We start from the raw sequence: 25579 nt of genomic DNA on the forward strand, positions 1-25579 counted from the left end.
AAGCACTTGTAGTATATTTTTGTACATATTATACACATAAATTGCTTCATAAAACACTGAATGGATCCCTCTATGTAAGTCATGCGATTTTCGCTTTTTATTACTTGCGATTTTTCTTTTGAGCTGCATAGAGATGTAATCGAATTAATGGCGAATATAAAAATATATATATTTTATGCTACTTTATTTATATTGCCAAATATTTTGTGAGTAAATTCCGAAAAGCATTGGCATAAAAACGGGTATATTATTTTTGCACAAAAGAACTTTAGCAATAATTAGTTTTTCCGACTATTTTCATACTGACTCTCCATAGAGTAAAGGAGAGTTGTAATTGTAATCAAATTTATTGGTGTATTTAATACTTTATGGTATATTTTGACTGATTATCCATAGGGTAGAATATTGTTTTTACAGGAAATTTATTGGTATCTTTTGTACATCATGGTATATTTTGAATGGAGTAGTATGGAAAATATACTATACTATTTTTTCCTTTTTTATTATTAATTTGTTACCTTTGATCGTAAAAAGTTCGGTATCATTGTTAATGAGTAGCGGGAATGTTCTTCTCGTTTTTTTACCTTTACTAATTTTTACGCATATGTATTTACTTACCTCCATTTCCATTAAATAATCAACAAAAATGTTTTCAAATAGTTTGTAGATATTTTATTGCATTGACGGTTTCCGCATTTGGGATGGGACTTGAGTTATTGGTAGCCTAACTAGCTAAGACTGGCATTTAATAATTTCATAAATACATGGATGATTTCATAAACATATATTGTATAGAATATCATAGCACTAAGTAGGATGAATAGAGGAACTCTATTCTTAAGCGGCATAGTTTGCATGGGTTATCAAAGTCTCTGTATTTGAGCCTCGCTCAGTTAGCAAATTTAAGTATTTCTCCATTCTTAGTTTTTGTTTTTTGGCATTTACATAAGATAATTGTTAGCATATGATTTCCATTTGAGCGCACCTGAACGACACGAGAGAGAAGAGAGAACTCTTCAATCTGTTTTACAGGTTCTTAGAGTTATACTTTTTTGAGCACATTGTCCTGGAATGCATTACGAGCTAATGACTAGTCTATTATTCAGATATGATCGAGTATAGTTTCAGGGCCTGACTGGGTTCATCAGTCTTTGTTTTGTTTTGTTGCGGTCTCTCAACGCTCCATGCCCAAATCGTGCAACAAATGCTGCTTGATCACCTCGCCCTCCTCCTCGGCCAACAGCTGAGCAGTCACCGTGTTGACCAAATTAAAAGCAAAGGCAAATCCACTAAACGTGGCCCACACACCCAAAGCGAGCCAGCGCAGCAATCGAGGACGCAGGCTGCCATCCAGTTGTCGGAGCAGAAACAGTCCCATGCTGAGTCCTGCCAAGGCGCCCGTCATGTGCGCAATGTACGAGACTGAGATCGCGGGTCCAGCGCCAGGTTGATACTCCAACAAGGCCATTTGGCGGCAGTACAACGTATAGCCCAGATCGCAAGAGACTGGAGAGGGTTACTAATTAAATAAAACCTAAGGCAGTTGAGTAGGGAAACTTACCGAAAATAATGACAGCAAGCAGCTGGGCGAGTCCGTGTCGCATGTGGCCAAAGTTGAGCAAGACATTGGCCAATTGGGCAGCCAGCAGAGCATAGACACCGCCACTGGCCCCAACCAGATACACTGTGGAGTCGACAACACTGGTGCCCAACGAACCAGCGAGCACACCAGCCAAATAGACGACCGCAGTGCGTCCCGAGCCATGTAGCAACTCTAGTGGCAGGCCATAAAGCAACTGGGTGAACACATTAAAGCCAAGATGCAGCCAACTGGCATGGAGCAGGGCATAGGAGATAAAACGCCAAAGTTGCAGGCGACGATCCGGTCGATAGATGAGCAACGAGTCCTCCGGCGGTGCAGAGCCAACGTAGACAAAGACAAAGATCTGTGAGGATAAAGAAAATGACAAATCAAATCAAAAAGGGGTTCAACGCGCAGTTGATAAATGTTGGCCAAGCCTTAACAATTTACAAAGCTTTTTTCGACAGTGCTTAAAGTTTTCTCTCAGCTCTATCCACACACATACTCTTTTTCTATTTCGTCGCATTGGGGGCGGCAATAAAGCCATCACAATGTAAGCTATTTTTCAGCCCCCCCTCAACGGCGCCGTCAAAAGAAAATCGAAAACAAAACCAAGAAAATCCAAAGGCAAAGCCAAAGCAACCCCTCAAGCTGAGCTGCGAGGCGAACCAAGAAAAACAGAGAGAGAGAGAATGAGAACGGGAACAACAACGAGACTGGCAGCAGACAGTGGCGAGACGATGGCAAATTTCATGCGCCTTACCACATTCCAGAGACCCCAAACTCAATAGCCATTCCCAATCCCAATTGCAATTGCCCCCTCCTGAGTCTCAGTCTCAATGTGTGTGTGAGTGTGTGTGTGGCTGGCGGCGTCCAGTCTGCGAGTGGCAGACACAAAACTCAGACCCAGACCCAGACCGAGACACTGTAGACAGAGTCAGAGAGCAGTGCAAAAGTGTTGGATTTTCGCACGCACTCCGAGCCACGTTTGGGGTCGATGTTGGATGGAATGGGGATGGAGATGGGGGGACAAACTCGTCTCCTGTTTCGCGCATTCTCTGCTGTTTGATATATCCTTTACCCGGAAGCCAAATGCCATTTGCAAATGCTTTTGCTTTTGCTTTGGCTCTTGCCTCGCCAATTCGTTTTATGGCCAGTCGGCAATTTATTTGCGACCAACAGTTCACGGGGGCTGAAATATGATCAGGTTCTTTTTCTTTTTGTGTGTACTCGAGGACACCCACAGAGACCCCAAATCGAACCACCACCCTTTTTGGGCAGCAACAGCAAACAACTTTAGTTTATGTATGGCCCATCTCCAGATGCATCTACAAAATGATCCGGCCAAGAAGGGGGAAACAGAGCTCAGTTACAGCAACAGCTGCTGTGGCTGTGGCTGAGATGCTGCATATTAAATAGCGAAAGCTATAAGCGATGTTATTTCCCAAGTTCCTTTCGAGATGATTGCAATTTAAACTTCGTAGTAAACAAGGGGAAGCATGTTGTAAAAATCAAACCATAAGGAAACTCACATCTTTTATGTAGTTGCTAATCTATCCCATCATTTCAACAATAGAGGGTGAATTTTAACTCACTTTTGGCGAATAAAAATTTGATTTTATAGAGCAGCTCTGTGGCTACCCTTCAGTTTAATGAAAATTGTTTAAGGTTCTTGACAAAAAAATAATACTTAAAAGTCTTTGCCTAAATTTGAAGTGCAGAGTCAAACAAGCAGAAAGTTTCAGCATAACTGTGTGAAGGCGGTATTATTGTTAAGATATACCAACTTAATATACCGAAAATATATACTATAAATATACCATAATGTGTAATATAGGAAAAGTGTAACAGCTCTCATAAATTTACTTTTATTTAATAACAGCTTAATTATGCGAAGGAGGTATTATTGTTAAAATATACCAACTTAATATACCAAAAATATACTGAAAATATACTAATATATATATATATATATATATATATTATTGAAAAAGTATAACAGTTCTCATATATTTTTACTGTTTTTTAATAACATTGAATCGTATTTTTAATACCACTACAATAACAAGTCTGTGTTAAATAAATAATACTTCGAAGTCTTTTTCATAATCAAATAACATTTCAGCATTTGTTTAAGCTTCTTAGGAAATCGTTATTGAAGAAGAGAATCTAACATCGTTTGTCAATCTACTTTTATTTAATAACTTTGAATAGTGTCATCATTTTAATACCTTTTTTTTGAGACATTTTCCCAGTGTCAACTTAAGAACCATTTTCAATTAGAAAGTTCCTTTGCAGTGCAAAAACTTTGCTTGATAAAAAGAATGTTCGAATTATAATGCAGCATAAAACTTCCCTTTTGGGTGCAACTAAATTTTTCAATTTAAATTATAACAAGTTACAAGTATAATACCATTAATTTAAGGCGCTGGTCGCACTCGATGTTGGCAATTAAAGCGCCCAATTTGGCACGTGCAGTGGCCAATGCAGCAGTGGCAAGTGGCAAGTGGCAAGTGGCAAGTGTTGTGCAATGTGCTCGATGTCATGGCAACATGGCAACGAGTGGAGTTTTTACTACTTTACTGTTTGGGTGTGTGTGTGTGTGTGGCCGCAACTCAATCAACCCCTCTGTGGCACGACGAGGTTAATCGCATTAGAGATTGGGGGAGGTGGAGAAAGGAATGCAATGGGATGGTCAGCTTTTATTTATTTTTGGTTACCTACCTCGAGCAGCGAGACGAACAGAATGAAGCAGGGCGGTGGCCAACAGCGCATGGAACGCGATGTTGTCAACTGCTTCTCCTTGCTAAACTCTGAGTCTGGCAGTGACTTGGCTGCTGTCATTGTTGCTGGCTGCTGCATCAGCTGGTCGAGACAGACGCCCAGCACCAGGCCGCTGTTGCGGGATTGAGATTGTGGCGGCATCTGCAAGACGGTTGCCGCAAGCATTTCCGATTTGTTGCCGTTGTTGTTGTTGCCGTTGCCTTTGGCGTTGCCGCGTCTATTTTTGGGGCGTCTGCCTTGTGACGGTGCCCCACTTAGCGGCTGTCATGATGTTGCCGACGGCGCTGTGCGAGGAATTTTGTCTGGCCCACAGTTGGCCCCTGCAGAAAGAGAAAGAGAAGTAAACGTAACGTTAAATGAGTCAGTGAGAGACAGCAGACAGCAAAGAAGAGAAGAGATGGGAAGAGTAGAAGATTCTCTGATAGCTTTTTCCTTGCCAAATTAGCTCAAGGTTGTCTGTCCAACAATATCCACGTTCCTGCTGCCACACTGCGACACAACTGCAGCGCAATTATTCTCGACTCTCGAGACTCTATTTGGCAGTTGTCGACGGCGCCAGCCAAGTCAATAACACCCCACTCAATGTCTTCCCTTTCGTGTGTTTATAAAAATGCCTGTTGTAATGTCACTAGACAGCCATAAAACAGTCGCAATTTATTTCTCTCACTCGCTTTCCTCTCTTTCTCTCTTGCTGCTGCCTAGCACATTTTTTGACAAACAAATTTATATCCGCTGCACATCGAAGCACTCAGACACAGCCAGACACAACAACAACAACAGCAGCAGAAAACCTGCCCAACCCCAACCAGATCTGCATTTAAGCAAGCTCATCTTTTCAATGTTCGTGCAAAAAAAGATTATTTACAAGAGAAATAGGAAATAATCTAGCAGACAATGTCAATTGATTGCTTCAATTGCTGATGACAAATGCCTGTTTTTGATCTGTTTTCCTATGCTGTAACATTATAGTTACTATAGTAACCAGAGATGAGTTCAAAAAGAGCTCAGCTAAGGGCAAATATTGTCATCCAATTATGCATATGCTAGCAAATGCTTTGCAAAGTACAATTGGGTTTACTATTTCTGTATCAAAGAGGGAAAAAATAATTGTTGTATTAGCACATCAAATAAATAATTTCCTTTTACTCTTAAATTGGATTCGTATTTCTCAAGCAAGGTAGAAAAAATAATGATCACTTCTTGTATAATTAGCTAAATTCATTTTATATTAATGGGATATAAATAAACTCTCTTTGTTAACTTTTTTTTTTTTTGGTATGGGGACAATCCTGACAATCTGGTATATTATGTAATCTATGCTATATTTCGAATGTAGTACTATTCAATATACCAAATATAGCCTTCGGTATACTTTAGTATTTTTGTGGCATATTTTTGATAGATTTTAAGAATATTACTGCACGGTTTTTCTTTTATTCTTTTTTCTTTTAGCGGGTCACAGTTGAGCACACTAGACTAGATATTGATTCCTTTTGTTAAATACCAATTGCTGCATACAAATTCAGAATTTCCATTATAACTAATATTATCCATTATCTTAATCTTAACTTTAAATTGCTGCATATTTCTTGATCTAAAGTATACTGAGAATTTTTTGTATAATCATAAATCGTTTTATTTTAAAACAACAATAGGAATGATATTGAGAACTTTTATTGTTTATCAATTAAGTATTTATACTTCATCCATTCATTCTTCGGTCATATTCCCTTGACTCGCATAGATTCAAATGAGATTTAAAACAAGTTAAAACAACAAGTTAACTTTTCTGCGACAGATATTGATTCACTTTATCAACTACTCACTCCCTTTTTTGCTAAAAGGAAACGCTAATTGAATTATCCACGAGTTGTAAAGGTTGTCAATGAAAGCAGTTTGATATATCGTAAATTAAAGTTCATCTGCTCCATAAAATCGGCCAAAAGGAAGTAAATTGTTTTTGTTGATATAGTGACTATTGTTGTTGGTTGTTGTTGTTGTTGTTGGTAGTTGTTGTTGTTGGCTGTTGGTGTTGGTGTTGTCGCAGCATGTTGCTGTTTGGTTTTTGGGTACATTGTATGGATTAATCGTAGAGCTGGGCAAAGTACTTTATGTGGCCAGTGCTAGTTTTTAGTGTCCTGTCGAGTATTGGCATGGCCATGGCGTGCCTGGCCTCGTCCTGGCTTTGGCTTTCGCTTCGCTTCGGTTGGCTTGGCGCTGTGTTTCGACATTTGGCAGTTGCCCTTGGTAATGAGTTTTAATGGTGATTACCTTTTGGAGCTGTTTTCTTGCTTCTGCTGCTGCTGCCGCAAAACAAAAGGTATCGACTTCGGAATGGGGACAATGCGCTCAGAGATGGTTTGAGGGAGAACGGTACTATGTATTGGGGGGGTGCCTTCGCCTTTGCCTTGGCCAACTGGCCGTCAGGACACTTTCTTGCCAAACGAGTTTTGCGAGAGAGAGCGAACGGAAATGCTGTGCGTTTCCATCTCCTTCGATCCTTTCAGATCCTTGGGCGCTAAACCGGTCTCGGACTGTTTCGCTTTAATGAAGCGCATGCCAAAACCGAAACTGAACTGTACAAATATCGACAGGTGTAGCCAGTGTACTATGCATGTCCTTAATGTCCTTAAAGCGTTCAGTATTTTACTGTCGATACTCGTATATTTGTTGGCTTGCATTTTGGTTTGGGTTTGAGTTTGAGTTTGGGTTGTTGGCCTTCACACGCAAGTTGCTTTAGCTACCCATTGAGGACACGCACATATCCTTGAACCAACTCGGCAGCATTGAGCGGAATTAAACTTTCAAGTGTGCTAGTTATGTATGCATATGAGAGAGTGTATTTGAAAGTACACATACATACATATGAACAATATGTACTATGTGGATTATGCAAGCAATTGAAGCTCCTTAAGTCTAACTACGGGCCAGCTAACCTTTTGCCCCTTTCTCCTCTCCCATTGCCCTCTGTCCTTTTCGTCCTTACTAAGTAGCCCTCTGCCCAGCTCGAACTCGAACCCGCACTCGACCACATGCCACTTGGCCCACTTGATTCGGCTATGTGGAGAGTTTGTATTTGTGTTTGCACAGGCAAAATATTTAATTTGCATAATGTTGGCTATTTGTATTTGCATTATTTGCATTTGTATTTATCAAATATCACGTGTGGCGCCCCTTTTACGAATATATCGTAACTATATTTTTTGCTGCTGCCTTCCTTCATTTTGTGCTTTATTAATTCATGCGTTTGCAAATAATTAAATAAATAAAAAATTATTTCATAAAAAGGACACGACCTACGGCATAAAAAGCTTATCAATTTGTTTATTTGTTAGGCATTGAGTGCAACAGAGATTAATATAATTCAATTAACAATTAACATATAAATTATGCACAATGCACAACGAAGCGAAGGGATCAAATAGTTTCATATTTTTTTTAGAAAAGGGAATTTCATAAAATATTTATAGTTAATGAAATGCAGCTTTAAGCGTTAATTAAGTCTAATTTAATTTCCTTAAATTTGTATGATGAATGTTACAATAATTCAACTGGTGACTATATTACTTAATTTTGCTGTTAATTAAGGCACAATTGAGAATTTCCTGCTATGATATTTGTCTTCTTTGGCGGCTGAACTATTATCATTTATTGTACTGTAGATTTATGCTTCTAAAATGATAAATGTTAGGAAATGTTTCCCATATAATGTGCGACATCTGAATATTATTTGCAGAGAATGCTAACTACTTGATAGCATTTCAATATATAGAAAACTAACAGTTTCATGCTATGGTAATAATAGTACTGTCGATTAATATTCCTAAAATGACAAAAGAAATAAATGCAGTAACGCTAAGCGGCCTACAACAATATGTTAAATTTAAGTATTTACATTCTACTAACATTTCTATGTTAATTGTTGTAGTATAGATTGATGTTACTAAATTGATAAAAGTTATAAAATCATTTAAGCTAACTATTCCATGAATTGCCAAATTTAAATTTGTATCTGCTAAAACCATGTACAGAAAATGTTAATCACCTGATAACATTTACTGATAATGTAAATCAGTTATTAACATTTCAATGTACAACAAAATAACATTTTAATTCTACATATGTTAGTTATTGTACTATAGATTGATGTGACTAATTTGTATATAGTAATGAAATCTTTACACTCGTATTACAATTTTTAAAAGTAACTAGCCCAAATAATGTGCCAAATTTATATGTTATAAGTAACTCTTAGGAACTTTTACAAAGACTGTTCATTATTTGATAACTTTTCACTGTACAGCAAACTAACATTTCAATACTATGTTAATTATTGTGCTGTAGATTTGAAGTTTCTAAAATAGGAAAAGTATTGAAATCTTTAAAGCTTACTAGCCCATATTATTAACAAGTAGATGACATTAAAATCGCAAATTAATCATAAATTAAGTTTCATTGTATTATACTTTAAATTTATGTTGAGAGGTATCGAAATCTATACAAATACAGCGTCAAATTGTCAGGTAATAAAATCTTTACTTTAACTAGACTTTTAAGGCGTCAAGCTAAATGTACATATCTGCTCATAAAGTTTACAGAAAATGTTAAACAGTTGATAACATATAACTGTAAAATAACACTTTTTACTATGTTAATTATTTTACTATTATAAGCGTTTGATCTGACACATCCTAATGAAAATCTACAGTGACTAACATAACATTGTCTGTGAAAACAAGGAGTGACATCTGCTGCCCAAAAAGTTGTAACACATACAGTGTATGCGAAAAGTATTTGTCAGCTTAAAAGTTGCCATTGTGAATGGCGTTTACAAGAGTTGTATAGAAGAAGAAAATAAAAATGCATTTGGTGAGAAAGAGAAACAAACATACGCACAAACGAAATTGCAATGCGAGTGACAGAAAAGTCAAGTGAAATGTGCAAAGTAAAATTTTAATTACAGACGCCACGAGCGATCTGCGCGAGTGTAGAAAAGTCGCTGGAAAAGCGATGGAAAAGCTTAGCGGGGGGGCCAAGGGGAAAACAAAAGGAAATGTTTGTGAGTGTGAGAAAGCGAAATGTGCATAATAATTATGACTGGGCTTAAATGTTGATGGGAAACTTGTGAAAAGTGAAAAACAAAAATAGAAAAAAACAAGTTGGCAGCACTCCTCAACGGCCTTGGAAGAGTTTTTGTGGGTGGGCTGGAATGGGTTGAGAGATGGGTGTGTTGACTTTGGTGCTGTTGTTGGCAAAGTGAAAGAACTAAGGCGACTACTAAACAAGTAATGCATATAGAAAGTTTTGCATGAACAGAGCAACGGGGCAACAAACAGAAACGAACATTAACAACAATGACGAGAAAATTGTTGAAAAACTATAATTGAAAAACATGCGCGACTCTGCACAAAACACGCACAGACAGCAGACAGAAGAAAAAACCAAGGCAGACAGACAAAGAGAGAGAGAGGAGGAGGAAGTTAGGAAGTTTGAGAATGTGTAGCCTGAGGTTTCACTTTTAACAAGCGAAGCTCTAAGTACGTAATACTCACATGCGAGTATAAACAATAACATTAACATTAACTTTGCCATTAACATTAAATTTGCACTTTTTTTTGTGGTTGTTGTTGTTGTTGCTGTTGAAATAGTTATGAAAGAAAAGTGCAGGCGACTGAGGAGACGCGCCTCACTTGGCTAAGCAAAGAAAGTGGAGCTAGACAAGAGAGAGAGAGAGAAGGGACAGTGGAGGTATCTCAACGCCAAAAGTCTTTGCTCATTTCACAATCAAATTCCGGCAATTGAAATGAATGCGATTAAAAGCCGCACGTCATGCGAGGGAAACAAGTGCGAGAGAAGCTGCTCGGAGGAGGAAGACGAGGAAGCAGAGGAGCAGCAAATGGAGCATCAAGATAGAGCTCGCCATAAAGCAAACGGAACCGAAGTTGGGGTCGTCGGATATATGAGAGGAGCAACTGCAACTGCCCACGCGACTGCAGAGAGTTCATTTCCATTTTGGGTTGCATGCCACAGCAGCAGTAACACAGCAGAAGCAGAGAGAGCGAGAGACAATTGGGAGGGGAAACATAAACTGAATCTCTTGTTGCCTGCTTTCAATTTAATTGTAATTTCTTTTGTGTTTATTGCGTTTGCCTGCTGCTTGCTTGCTTACGTTTTAATTTCATTAACTTTGAGTTTACTGTGTGAAACACTTGCCCATCCACAACAACAACAACAACAACACCACGTCTTACCCCCCTCTTCCCCTCAAGTCGATCTCTTCCTGAGGCCACACTGCGCGCTAGCCGTAAAATTTTTGACATAAAACTTAACCTACAAGCGAGAGCTTACTTGTATTTGTGTATCTGTATCTGTATCTGGTTCGGTTTCTGTATCTGTATCTGCTTTGTGTATGTGTGTGTGTGTGTGTGGCAGAGATTTCAACAGAAGCTGAAGCTCTGTCTGACTCTGCTGATGAACTTAAGATACTCATTTAGAACAGCAAACGGAACCACTTACCCCAGTTCAGTTGCGCGTTTACATTTTCACATTTCACAGATTGAGCAATCAAATGGGATGCTTACAGACACACAGTCGGAGAGCAAAGCACATGCAAGTCTAAGATTTCAAATGAAATTACCAAAGAGCTATAAAAAAAACCAAATGGTAAAGTAAATGAAACCTGGACTAGTCTAGCGGTTGAAGATCAATTTAAGCAGATGCAAATGTCAAACTGGTTCTCTTTAAAAATAATTAAATCAATTTGAAGTAAATCTTTTTTAAGCCGCTAAATAATTGTTTTATTAAGATTGAGCTCAGAGGCGCACTTAATATTTATTATTTTCTAAGAGTTGTAAAAACTTAATTTTTTATGTTTATTTTTGAAGATTATATTTGATTATATTTGTACCATTTTCGTGAGTAATTCCTCGTATTTTCTAACGTCACAAAGAGCTTTGAAAAATCACAATTGTAATTGTATTTTCTAAGAGAGTTAAGTTAACTTTCAAGATCTTTGTAGGGTCACTAGTTGTTAATAAAATAAAGAATTGGTTCATTCCTCAGTCAATTGGGAAATAAAAACCATTTCTGGAGCTGCGAAAAATCTTAATTATTCATGTGTACTTTCTTAAAAATACTTTTAATGAACATTTGAAAATTTGATGATTATGATTTGATTATTTTTTAAGATTTTATGTTGTAAAAACTTTATTATTTATGTTTATCTTTAACGATTCTATTTAATTTCATTTGTACTAAGCATAATTTTGAAACTAGAGCCACGATTTTTGGTGCATAAAATAATAACTCTAGTATTTATAATTCATGGATTATTTGTTTTATTTCTGGAATTATTTAAGAAAATTCTTTTTTTATGGGAAAATACGCCTACTTAACGCTAGTGATATTCTGTTATTTTTTGCACTCTGTTATATTTTGAATGTAGTACTATTCAATATACCAAATATAGCATTTGGTATATTTTTAGTATTTTGCAGTATATTTTTAGAATAATACCACACTGTTTGTCTTTTACTCAAAATGGGATCTTACAGTCGAGCACACTCAACAGTAGCTTTCTCATTTGTTTATTTTCTAGTTTAAGTTTCCAAAGTGAATAGCAACTATTAAGTAATAATAGATCAATTTAAAAAACTTTTATAGCATTCAAGTTAATGTCGAGAGTCAATAGTTGGTGAGAAAAGTAAAGAATAAACTTTATTCTGTATTCAATAAATATTTGCCAGCATTGTGTGCAGCTGTGAAAAATGATTCGCAACAATGCGCGACGCATTCTGCGGTTCACAAATATAGCATAAGCATATTGTTTGCTTTGTGGCAAGTATTAAAACCATTTCAAGTCATTCGGAGGCAGCCACGACAACACAGCACAAAAGTGAGGTGCACCACAACTTGGGTTAAGTCCAAAGGTACAGTATTTATGCTGAATATTTCTACGACTTCGCGTCAATGCACAAATCAGTTAACGTCCGGCATTGGCCAGGCCAGTTGTTAGTTGGTAGTTGTTGGTAGTTGGCAGACGTAATAACCTGCACAAGATAGCCAGAAAGACACAGACACAGACAACGACAACGACGACATCGACACCTGACCACGCGGCGGGTTGTTGCTTGGTTGTTGTTTGTTGGTCGCTTGTTGGTTGCTGCTTTGCTGGTTGTTGGGTGTTGCTTGGTGTTACCTAAACAAGTGCAGCGCGTATCCATGTTTATTTTACGGTTCAACGATTATTACCAGTTATTGTCTAATGGCACCGTAAAAGGGGGACACCACCAACAAGAGAGGGGGGCGGACACCCAAGGGAGTAGAGGGAACACAGAGAGTGCTGTCGTGCAGCCAAAGCAAAATCGCCAAAAGCGACAGACTGTGGGAGAGACAGAGACAGGAAAGGGAGACGGAGAGGGACAGACCATCGACTAGGTGTTGCTAGATTGTGAGTTTGTTGTTGTTGTTTTTTGTGTTGTTGTTGTTGTTGTTGCAACCACCACTGCGTTACTGAGTGTCTGTTGGTTGTTGTGGTCTCTGCACTCGCTATCAATATTTCAAACACGTACCAAACTTTTGCCTTTTGCAGACAGGCAACGGACATGGGACATTCTGAATGGATAGAGAAGGCGGAGGAGGAGGAGGAGAAGAGCTGGGGGTAGTCAACAAAAACGGAAGTTCACACGGAAATATATACCAAAAAAGAGAAAAATGGAATAAAATAGCAGAAACAAAAACACAGCAAGAAAAGACAAACATTATGTTTATAATAAAATAACAACAAAACTATATAGGAAAATGAATCACGCAAAGCAATCGAAGGGAAGTTTAGTTTTTTGGTCGTCTGACTTGAATTAAATAATTCGAAAACTAGCATTCGATCGATGGCGGCAAATATGACGAAATTGTCGACGACAAAAAACAGAAAAAACAAAGAGAGATAGATGAAAAGAATTTAGGGAATGTCAACTAGCATTTGGCATAAGGCCACTGAGGCGAGAAAACATTTGTGTTATCTGCTCTCAAGGAGACGCAAGACTATGAGAGGGATTGAGGAAGAGAAGAGGAGGAGCAGGAGGAGGGAAGACAGCATTGACATATTAATAAATTTAGCACGCAGCCGATTAATGTGCGTTGGCTGCGATGGAAGCTAAGCAGATTTGACTGGGCAACGTCTAGACGCAAAGCACGACGCTGATGACGTGAACTTGTGGCAAGTATCTCTGTGTGTGTGTGTGTGTGCGTGTGTGTTGGAATAAATAGTTCTAGTTTTGGTGGCAGATGTGGCACTGTCACTGAGAATATCATAATGTGGGCACACACTTGATTTATGCTCTAGCAATGTGTTGGCCCTATCGAAGAAGACTTCTTCACTTTGCTCCCCGCTCGCAGAGAGTTATCTAGGCTGTGAATTTCTCTGCACTGATCTAATAGAGCTTAAGAAATTGCGGCACGAACATGAACTCGATAATTAACTTCAAAACGCGACTGCACATGCAAAAGATACAAATGCACAGCACAGCACAGATACACAGATACAGATTGACAGATACAGATAGTTGGATGCATGTGTGTGCAGCAATTGCCCCGCTGATTGTCGAGCGTGGCAATTTAATGCAAAAGCCATCAATTAACCCGCTTTCCAAGTGGCAACCAGCAACAGTAAGAGCACCATCCACAAGCAGATGCAAAACTATCTCAGATGAGTCGGAAAATGAACCGCATCATTGAACGGTTAAGCTAAGCAGCAGCAACAGCAGCAACAGCAGCAACAAGATGCAACGATTTGCACGTAGTTCCGTTAGCTAATTGGTCTATAACCATTAACAACACAGCCAAGACTCTGTTCCCCTCTCTCTTCCCTCTCTCAAAGGTAATTCTTAGGAATCGCCTGGCGGAAGCAAACAAGGAAAGGAAACTCTCTGTTGACCACTGGTCAAAGTTAAGAGGGAGGGAGGGAGGGAGAGAGAGCGACGTGACTTTGTGCGTTTCCCCCTCGCAATGAATAATTAATTTATGATTTTTCTCATTGTAAATCATAACAATTAATGTTACTTTAAATGCGCAACGACCTCGAAGTCAGTCGAGTTCTCTCGGGGAGAGCTGCTGCAGGAGTTGAACATGAACATGGCCAACGGCAACAACAACAAAATAAGAACAACAACATCAACATCAAAAGGCAATTATGCGCCAAGAGTGGGCGGCAGGGCGTAGCAAAAACAAAAACTTAAAACAAAAAAAAAACTACAAAACATCAACAGAGAAATAATGTTAATAAGAAAACAACAAGAAAATTGCGTGGACAGAGACACAGACGGGAAAAAAAAGAGGGGACTGAGCAATGCAGAAAAGCAGCTAGAACAATTCGCACGATAATGGAAATGAAAATGGCATGAAAAGGCTTTTGTGTTCTCTTCTCTCCACTCTACATTCTCGACTCTGTAGTTTTTTCTGGCTCAGCTTTCGGCCTCAGCGACAATCCCAAGAGACAAGCGAAGCAACAAAAGAACTTTAACCTGGTCAAATGGGTCAGGAAACAAGAGAAGCGGCTAGTTGACAATGTAGCCAGGGCCAGCAAAAATGCAAATTATTAGTGCAAATCTTAAGAGATTTCAGAGAAATGCAAGAGAGGGAATGCAACTGAGTAATGGATTCTGCGGTTTAAATCGTTTGTCAGAGGTTGAAAGCTAAAGGCTTAAATTATTAGGATAATTAACTTAAAGATCTGAAGAGTGAAAAAAGCTAATATCTAATAACAAGTAAGAATGCGCTCGACTGTGAGATACCCATTGTGAATAAACGCAAAACTGTGTGGTATTATTTTTAAAATATACCAAATTAATAAACCGAAAAGTATTAAAACCACATACCAAATGTTATATTTGGTACATTGAAATAGTAATATAGACCATTGAGTGGAAAATATACCAGATTGTCAAACAAAGCCCAAGACTTCCCTATGTGTAGCGGGTATAAAAATGTATTGAAAAACTCATTAAAAGAATGTTAGCTAAGGAAACTAAAAGGAAATTATATAAAAAACTTGTTATATGATAGTAAACTCATAAAATATATTGTTAAAAATTGTTATAGCAAAACAAGCTAAAAAAAATTATATAATCAAATCTGAACTGGAAAAAAATATGAGAGCTAATATATAGAAAACCTTAAAATAAAAAATTGTTGTCATTTTAAAATCCAAAATTAAAAGATTATATAGTAACAAAATTAATAGGCAAGTTTTCAATTTTTATAAGATTTATCTAAAACGTATTGCCCTTCGCTTCTCTAATAATTACTTTAATTATTTCCGTAAGATTAACAGTTTATATTTATTTATTTAGTTACCCCTAAACATTATTACTAAGACCATTATTGTGAGATCTTCAAATTCTTTTATTACTTTATCAGTTACTCTCTAAACATTTCACTAATAATATTTAAACCAACCTATTTTAGATTTATTAGTCACTCCCTTAACACATTTTCTAACATCAAAAAGAAACTATAATTATAAATTAAGAAATTAATATTTGAAAGAGAAAGCGTTTTAGCAGCATATAAACCCTTCATAGAATAAAGATCTTAATGTAAAGCTTTCATTATGATATCATATGGAAAGCAATACTATCTAAGCTAATTGCTAATGTACGTTTGTTTGTAACATAAAGAGCTAAGTGAGTAAATTTAGCCTGATGATCAATTGGGCAAAAGAGGTGGGCTTGAACGACTTTCATTTGGTGGGAAAACCGCGGCTGTGAATACAAATCGCCCATTAATGGGTTCAATACCTGCAAAATGTGCAAATGTGTCCAACTGTCTGTCCGTCCGTCTGTCCGTCCGTCTGTCGGACATTCGCTTGGCAATCGCGCACATTGAACTGATATTGGAGTCGGCAGTCGGCAGAGTCCGATTATCACATTTCGAGCTCAGCGTTCATAAGCACATTAGCACCGCTGGCGCTGAACACCAAAGTCGACCCAAGCATCTACATATAATATAATATAGTATCTATATGCAGCGCCAGGCTATTGCTTTAGTTATTGCTATTGCTAGCCATGGTCAGAGTGTGCGATCTACATTCATTTGAAGCTTGAACCATTCACCGCGAACGAACAACTATTTTTAGTCGACTTGGGCTTTGACTGAATCCGCCTTTTGCCACGGCGCCTTACCTTGCCACATTTGCCCCACCCCACCCCTCCCCTCTCTCTCCTCTGAATATAGATAGCGTGGTAATTATTCGCGCTCAGCTGACTGCGCGAGTCTGCAAAGCGTAACTTGTAACTTGTAGATACATTCACGTATCTGTATCTCGAGGCACGCATCTACATATATGGAAAGCCAGGCCCAATGTGCTGCTGCTGCTCGCTGCTCGCTTCTGCGATGATGCCCCACTGTGGCCAAGAGTTAATCACCGTTGCCGTTTAGCCAACTCGAGCAGTTGTTGCTATCGCTTTTATTGTTGTTGTTTTGGTGTTGCCGCTCGCATAGTTTACATTTTATAAGTTAATTGAGTTAACTGTGAAACGCTGCCGACGTCGTCGCCGCTGACTTTGCTTTACTTTATTGTGTTTTGTTCGTACTCATTCTCTTTGCTGCGCTCATTTGCTAATGCAAATTTGATGAATATCAGCGTCAACGATTGCAAAATGTATCTATAAGATGCATTTGTATCTACATGTGTGCGAAATTACACGCAAACAGACCAAAACCAAAAGTCGGTTGGGATTATGTTTAACACACAAAATGTATTTAAAATGTTCTCTCCTCTCCCGCCTCGGTTTTGTCATTGGGCATGTTTTAATTATAAATATTTTACAGTTATTTGTATTGTTTATATTATTGCTGCTGCTTGCTGCTGTTGCCAACTAAATTGCCTGCAAAGCTGCATAATTCGTTTTGCGGTTGAACACATTTAAAAACATCGAAAAACACACCAAACAAAACACACACACAACAAAAAAAAAAACAAGAGAAAAACCAAACACCAAACGCCAGACAACAACAAAAAGAATTAGACATAAAAACCCAGCAACAACAACAGCAACAAAACTAAGTACAAATTTGTGTGTCGTTTTAATTGCCAGAATATTTCATTTCATTTCGCATATTTGCACATGCATGCATCCAATTTTGATGCACATCTTTTCACATCACACATTTATTTATTTTTCGCTTTTTTTTTTGGGGTCTGTACTTTGGTTTTAATGGTCGCACACAGTGCAGCCAAAAGTGGCGGATAATAGCTCGAAAAATTGTCGAGTTCACTCTTCAACATTGCCAACAATTTACCATTCATAAATATTTTAAGAGTTTACAACTAAATTTATTAAACACAAAACACCCGAATATAGTTTAATTTGAAGTTTTGGCTCGTGACATTTATTGCGATTAGGATTTTGAACTCATAAATAAATCTATATGGTTTGGCTATTAATATGAGATTTTTATGATTGAGAGTCTCTATTATAATTTAAATGTTTATGTAAATGATTCGCAACAAATTTCCATCTAACGTTGTTAAATTTATCGCAAAGATTAGTTGAATTTATGCAACTTTATTTTATGGCCATTTTTTATTGATTTCTTATTAGTTCCAAATACAAATTGTTTAGTAAAATAAATAATTCATTTGTGCTGCTTATTTAATTATCAACTTCGGCACGTCAAAGAGAAATCTGCATACTCTAGTTATCAACGCAATGGAATTTAATGCAATTTATTAAAGATAATCAACAGCGAGTGAGCTCTGCTGTAAAAGTGGATGTGCTAATATATTTTATCATATAAAATCAATCTACAATTGTGCTTCCGACTGCAAATAGTTGTCACATGATGTTTCGATGGAAATTAGATAATAGTAAAACAAATAGAAACAGCTCACGAGACAGCCAAAGAGTTGTTGCTGAATTTGAATTACGAACTGCTGACAAGTAATAAACAAATTTGCAGTGCCATATCACAGAATTGTGCTACGTCAGTGAAGGTAGCGCCACGTCCCCGTCACCGCTCACTGAAAAGGTGTCAAAGGGGCTAAATACAGCAAAAAGCAAGTAAGAAAGCTACATTCGAGTGTGCTCGACTGTGAGATACCCAAGTCAATAAGAGTAAAACATAACAAAAGCATGATAATCGATAAAAATTATTCAAATTATTATTCCCATAAAAATACTGAAATATACCAAAAGCTCTATATATGGTATATCAATATATTACTACATTCAAATTGTATTTGTTATATGGATATACTACATTTAAAATATATCATAGTGTACAATATAATCCAGATTATATTATATTTGGTATCTCGATATACTACTGCATTGAATATATACCATATTTACAAAATATACTTACAATCTGGTATATCGATGTACAACTACATTCAAAATATTCCATAGAATGCAATAAATACCAGTTTGTATTGATATACTACTACATGCAAAATATACCACATTGTATTTGGTATATCTGTATACTACTGCATTAAATTAATGCCATTCAGTACAAAATACACCATATTGTAATTGGTATATCGATATACTTCTACAATGGCAATATACAATAGCGTGCAAAGTACCAGATTGCATTTGGTATACTACTACATTTAAAATATACTATAGAGTACAATCGAAATATACTACTACATACAAAATATACCATTGAGTACAAAATATAACAAGTTTTTTTTTTTGGTATATCGATATACTACTATTATCCAAATATACCAACCACCACATTGTAATTGGTGTATCAATATACTACTATATTAGAAATATACTATTAAGACTTCAGCTGTTTACTCCATTTAGATTTTCAACCGATCGCAACCAAATTTTCACTACGAGTATGTCTTCTCATATTTAAGTTATAATACCCTTCTTCTCTATCGATAGTGGGTATCAAAATTTGTCAACGAATGTCTGACGTCAAAAACGAAGTCGCGCAATTTGAGTTTGGACTTCGATATGGATATGGATTTTTGATTGTTGGACTGTGCACAGTATTATTTTGTAGTTGTTGCCCCATGGGTGCGTTCCAATCGAATCGCAATGCTCCAAGCACCAAGCAGCAAACTCGAAGCTTGAAGCTCAATGCGGGGTTTTGCCCACGCGTCGCTGCCGTCGCCCGCCGTGGGAAAAACTCGTTTTTTTGGGTCGATAATAAGTCGGATGCGGATTTCAGTTGGCCGGTGTCTCGACGCTTGCCGGCGCTGCGACGGCGCATTGCGTGGGCCTGACTCACTCGTTCCAGTTCTACATTATCTATATATAAATTGTCTGTGTATATGTGTTTGCATAGATATATAGATATACAGATAGCGAACAAGATATAGGCAAATGACCCTGACTTGGGTTCCGTTTCACTTTTCAAAAAAGTTTTCAACAGCTTTGCTAATTTGCCGTTTTGTTTGTATTTCTCTCGGTGTGTGTGCGTGTGTGTGTGTGTGTTGGCCTCAGTTATTTCAGCTATGCAGTTTAGTGTCGATTCACACGTAGATACGCAACACAAAAGTATCTGAGTATCTGTATCTGCGCCTAGCCAGCTGCATCTCTATTGCATTGCAATGTTTGTCTGTCCGTCTGTTTGTTTGTTTCGCTTGTTAGCCACTTGGTTTGTTTATCTCAACTCGTCTCGTCTTGAGTTTCGACTCATTTGGCTGCTCTTTTGTTTTTAGTCGCGCGCACGAAATTTTCACTGCTCGCTATCGATGAATGAACGCCAGCGGCAAGTGCAACGCCAAGAGGGGGGAGCTGCGATAAGCGATGAGTGTGCGGAGTTCCCTTGGTGTTAGCTGCTGTTGATTCTTGTGATTCATAGTATTCACAACATTCACATTCACACTCACATTGGCAGTCGCAGTCGCATTTCGCATTTGCAAATTGCGCTGGTTAGGCATTCTTTTGGCTCTGCTGCAGTCGACGTCGCAAACGACAGTTGGTGTCGTAATTTGCCACTCGCTTTGTGTTTTTGTGTGTGAAATATTCACGTGCACAGACAACGGCGTCTTTTGCCATTGCAGCCCTATACTATATACATATATACTCTATATCTTTAGCTGTATCTGTTGGATACATTTGGCCGAATGCAAGCAGCAAACACTTTTCCTGCTTGGCATTTTTACCCACATTTATTTTCGTTGCATTTCCGCCGTCTGTCTGCCATTACACGCTCCCCTTTCTCCCCTTCTCAGCTCCTTTTCCGTACTTACCTGCGATAAGCAGATAAAATGCTAGCTGCTTTTTTTTTGGGGTTCTTTTGCTGTTGGGTTCTGCTTTCGCTGTTGGGTTCATAGCTTTACTTTTGGCATAAACATTTCCTAAACTTTTATCTAATTCAACAAACTGCAACAGCAGCAGCAACAACAGCAACGACAGCAACAACAAGAGCAACAACTTGAACCATTTCGAAAGATTCCCAAGACATTTCCACATTTTCCATTGTTGTTGCTGCTGCTGCCTTGAGCTGAGCTCTGCTTCTTCAACGCTCTTTTGTTTCTTTTTCCTCGCATTTTCAACGTGTTTCAACTTGTTAGGCATTCAACTTTTCACATCGTTTTCCCTGCCTCATCTTTTTTGCGGCTCTTTTCGCGCTACCTTTTTTTATTATTACTTTGTTGGTCTCTGATTTGGTTTTGTGCAACGCGCTTTTGTTGTTGCTGCCACTGAGGCTTCTGTTGCTGCTGCTTCTGCTGCTGTTTTGTTTGTCGCTGGGGCAACTTATGCAAGAGTCGCTGGAAAATTTATTAAATTTTCTTCGAGCATAAAGTGCGCTAATTTATTAGTTTTTCATAGGTCTAGACTATCTGCAACTCTTGCTCAGCGCTATTGTCTTTCTAAACGCTTGCAACACACACACACACACAACGATTCGACACGAATAAAGTTCAAAGTTGAGGCAGAGGCGGAGGAGAGAGTTGAGAAAGGGACAGCGAAACAAAGTGGTTGAAGAATGTTTGCTGATAACAAGAGGAGGAAAAAAAGTATCTTGAAGTTGAAATATGTATCTTAAAGTGTTCAACTATGGAAATTAGCTAGATAAACAAAACAGAGAGAAAAGGGTTCCACTTTAATTATTTAAATAGATTTATTTACTTAATTGTGTAACAGAAGCAGCAGCAAAAAACACAGAAAAAATGAGTAGCTAACCCATTAAAAATCCAGGTCTTTGTGTTGCAGATGGGCATATTTCAGTTTTCAGTTCTAGTTTGTTGTTAAACGGCTCTTCGTTTCACACCTCTCAGTGTAAGAAAAAAAATACAGACAAGTACTAAAGGTACTGTTGAGTGTGCTCGACTCTGAGATATCCGATACCCATTTTGAATGAAAGCTGAACATTGCGGAATTAATATTAAAATATACCAAATTAATATACCACAAAAACACTTAAAATATACCGAATGGTATGTTTGGTAGATTTATATACTGTAATCAAAATATACCACAAAGTGCAAAATATACCAGATTGTCAGCCAAAGAAACGAAGACCCTTAGTAATTTGCGATACAAAAGTAATTCTTATATAACTTCCCCAATTTTTATTCGATCGCAACAAAATTTTCAGGAATCATAAATACTGCAATTATTATTATCTGACTCTAGATTCAAGCAACTCCTGAAGGCACAAAGTTATAATACCCTTCTACCCTATGGGTAACGGATATAAATACAGAAAACAAATCAGAAACAAAAACAAAAAGTTGGCAGTGTAAAAAAAAAAGCAAACTTGACATAATTACAAAAAAATATTTACAAAAATGTGTGTAGAGATATATAAAAATAAAATGCAGTGCGTACAATTTTTAAAAAGTAGCAAACGCTATAATTTTTAATGCGTTTTTTTCATGTTGTGTTTGTTTCTTTGTTTTTGTTTCGGATTCGCATTCGACAACAAAAGCAGCTGAGGCCCCCAGAGATCGCCACACACCTCTCTCTCCTCCCTCTCTCTCTTCCACGTTTCTTGTCTGCCTCATACATCATACAATGTTGTAGCCAGGCCGTGGAAATTCAAGGCAGCGTCGATCACATCGTCGTGTGGCGTCTCTCTCTCTCTCTCTCTCTCTCTGAGACTCTGATGTCATGGGTGCTTATAAGCATGATATATGGATTTGTATAGTTGTTGCTTTTAGCGGTTTTCAGCAGCTGCCGTCGCACGCAAAATTTGCATGCAGTTTTAGCAGACATCAAAAATAAAAACAATATCGTTCAAAATCGTTAAATATAAAACTCACAAAATAAAAAGACAGGCAACGACCACGCCCACACGTGCGCCAAGGTAGTAAACCTTGTCAATGAATGAATCGAGCGATTAATAATCAAAAAAATACATTCGTACTTACAACAATCAGCAACACAATATTGAAACTCGCCTTTAATGAAACGCGTTAAACGGCAGCAGCAGCGGCGAGTAAATAAAATACTTTAGTGAATGAATAAATAAATCAATAAACCAAAATGTAAACAAATTAAACAGTAAAACAAAAGCACAACAACATCAACATCGACATCGACAGCAACCTCAACAAAAAAAGCAATATGAATATATACAAATATATATTTGATTTAATTTCTAAATTATGACTGAGCAATCAACAATGTGGAAATCATGTACAGCTACAGCTTTATGAATATTAGTTTGTTCAAATATTATATTATTAATTTACAGTTGTGCAATATTTGCCACTCTAAACGAAGTGAAGCATATTAAAGTAAATATATATAATTTAACGAATAAATTAATTTAAAGCTTTAAAACTAGTAGGAAACATAAATAATTTTAATTACATTCCCAAAAATTCACAATGCGAAATGCTAAAGATTCAAGTTTTGACAAACAATCATTAATATTTGAAATTAAAAGCTAATTGCATATACGTTATTTAAAGAATGACAAATTAACAGAAATATTTAATTATATCTTTTATGCTGGTTACTCCAAATAACAGTATTTTCTATATTATTCGGAAATAATATGTATTATACATAAATATCGATTAATGATCAACCGGAACTGATAAAAAAAGAACTAAAGTATCAAAGTGTTAAATTATAACTATAACTATCTGTTATAATTCAAAAATAATTATAATTAAGAAAATAATCAAGTTAATTTCAACTCAATTTGTAACAATAACATATTCAAAGTAAACAATATTTCCAATTCCAAATACATAGTTTAAAGAATTGCTGAAGTATTTTCAATTCAAATAATTCGATTATAGAATTGTTGAAGTACTTATTTCTATAATTAAAGTATTTGGGTTGAAACTATTTCAGTAATTCTACAAATTAAGCATTTGGAATTGCAAGAGTTTCCTAGAGTTTTAAATTTAATATTACAATATCAAATATGCAGCTTTACTTAATTGAAGAAGTTTTTAATTCATTCTTTAAATTGCGTTTTTAATATTTTAGCCATCGAAAACTTTCAAAACAAATCTAGCTTTGGAGTTGTCAGTATTATTTAATTCTGAAAACTATTAAAAAAAATCAGTATTTAGAACTGTTGAAAACTTTCTCTTCAGTTGTTCACTTTTATTCATCAGTAGTTCAAGAATTGTTTAAATTGAATATTTAGAACTTTAACTATTAAAAACTTTCTATGCAAATATCTATTTAGTACATTTTTTTTATTATAAATTATACAAATAATAATTCAATTGCTTGTGAATGATAATTTTAAGTTTGCTTGGCTGAGGGATCTTGCCTAGTTTTGTGATGTTATCTGTGAGAGCGCTTGCAACGTTTTTGGACACCGCTGCGTGCGGCAGCCCACACACATCATTCAAGAAATTCAAGAAATTGGTATTCAAAGCCCCATTCAGAGGCAGCCTCCGTTGACGTCGACGTCGACTGCGACGCCGACTGCGACGTCGTCAATCCTTCCTACACACAACGAAATATTTATGCGGTTAACAGCTTTTTGAATTCAAATTTAGGCTGCCAACAACGAGTTGAATGTATGAAAACAAAAGAAAAGAGCAAAACTACACGCAGCAGCAGCAGTCAAAGCAGAAGCTGAATCTGAAGCTGAAGCCCAAGCTGGGCAAGTATCACTTGGTGCTGTAGACACAAGATACAAAACTGTTTATCTGCATGAAAACTAAGTCGAAATTAGAGCAGCCCACATTGGACAATCAAAATCGAATCAACTGACATGACGAGATTGTATCGAATGTGCCCCACACAATTTGCAGCTGAAGTAGGAGAAGACTAGAGAAGGGGAAGGGAAGTGGAAAGAGGGCAGCAAATGTTGCTGAATGCGCATTTCATTCATTCATGCAGTGAAACAGAAACAGAAACAAAAACAAAACAAAAGCAGCTGGCCAAAGTAAAAAACAAACATATCAAAAACACACGTCGCCGTTTACATTGCGTATACGCAATGTGTGGCTGGCAAGCAGAGCGACGGAAGTGAGACAGGATACAGCCTGAGAAATAAAAGTTACAGCCCAGAGAGAGGGGGAAAATGAAACGAATGAATGCCTTGTTGACATTTTTTGGGGGCGGCAGCTGTTTTATTTGTTGCCACATCTCACAGATACAAAAGCTGCTGATAGATGCGAATGTGTGTGTGAGTGTGTTTGTGAGTGTGTTTACTCACCCAATGATGATGACAAGTTACTGGCCACTGCTTACGGCTTACAGCGCAGAGTTGAAGCGCAGTTTAGCAGTCGCAAATAATGCAGTTTTATGGCCACGTTTCAACTGCACAATGTATCTTGCAGATACAAATGCCATGCATTGCCTTGGCTCTGCACTCTAAGCACTCTTGTGTGTCCTTTGAATTAGAGTTTTTTCTTTGCTTTTATTCGATTTCGACCGAGCAACACGCGTTTTAGTTAGTCCGTTGTTAGCCGTTGGCGTTGCAAAGTGCCGTTCACTACTGAGCTCGTTTTTTATGCGCTCCGATACTTTTATAGATTCGCAATGTGCCGCTGCCGCTGCCGCGAGGCACACACAAGTTATGGCCAAAAAGGGGAAGTTCGCTAGCGAAGAAGGGTAGCGCCAGGCTATAGTTTGCCCTCGACTGTGGATTGTCGACTGTGGACTGTCGACTGTCGTCTGTCGACTGTCGTGTTTGCCAGTGTTTTACTGCGGCACCCTTTTGCCTGCTTTTGCTTTTGCTTTTCTTTTTTCTTTCTTTTGTTAGCCGGCCGGCAACAACCACCCAAAATTCACATGCCCCCTCTTTGGTGGCAGGCAGTCC

At 37.5% G+C, this 25579-nt stretch overlaps 1 protein-coding gene across 1 annotated transcript; it reads right to left on the reverse strand.

Annotated features, from left to right (window-relative positions):
• Window positions 1-665: 665 nt before the first annotated feature.
• LOC132790483 (protein rhomboid) lies at window positions 666-25290 on the reverse strand. Its single transcript, XM_060799014.1, has 4 exons — window positions 24974-25290; window positions 4307-4686; window positions 1562-1946; window positions 666-1506 (listed from the first exon to the last, which is right to left on the reverse strand). Exons 2-4 carry the CDS (start codon window positions 4529-4531, stop codon window positions 1175-1177), a joined length of 942 nt encoding a protein of 313 aa, XP_060654997.1. The 5' UTR covers window positions 4532-4686; window positions 24974-25290; the 3' UTR covers window positions 666-1174.
• Between the last annotated feature and the right edge of the window lie 289 nt (window positions 25291-25579).

Source organism: Drosophila nasuta, chromosome 3 (assembly GCF_023558535.2).
Source record: "Drosophila nasuta strain 15112-1781.00 chromosome 3, ASM2355853v1, whole genome shotgun sequence".
In the NCBI taxonomy this organism is placed as follows: domain Eukaryota; kingdom Metazoa; phylum Arthropoda; class Insecta; order Diptera; family Drosophilidae; genus Drosophila; species Drosophila nasuta.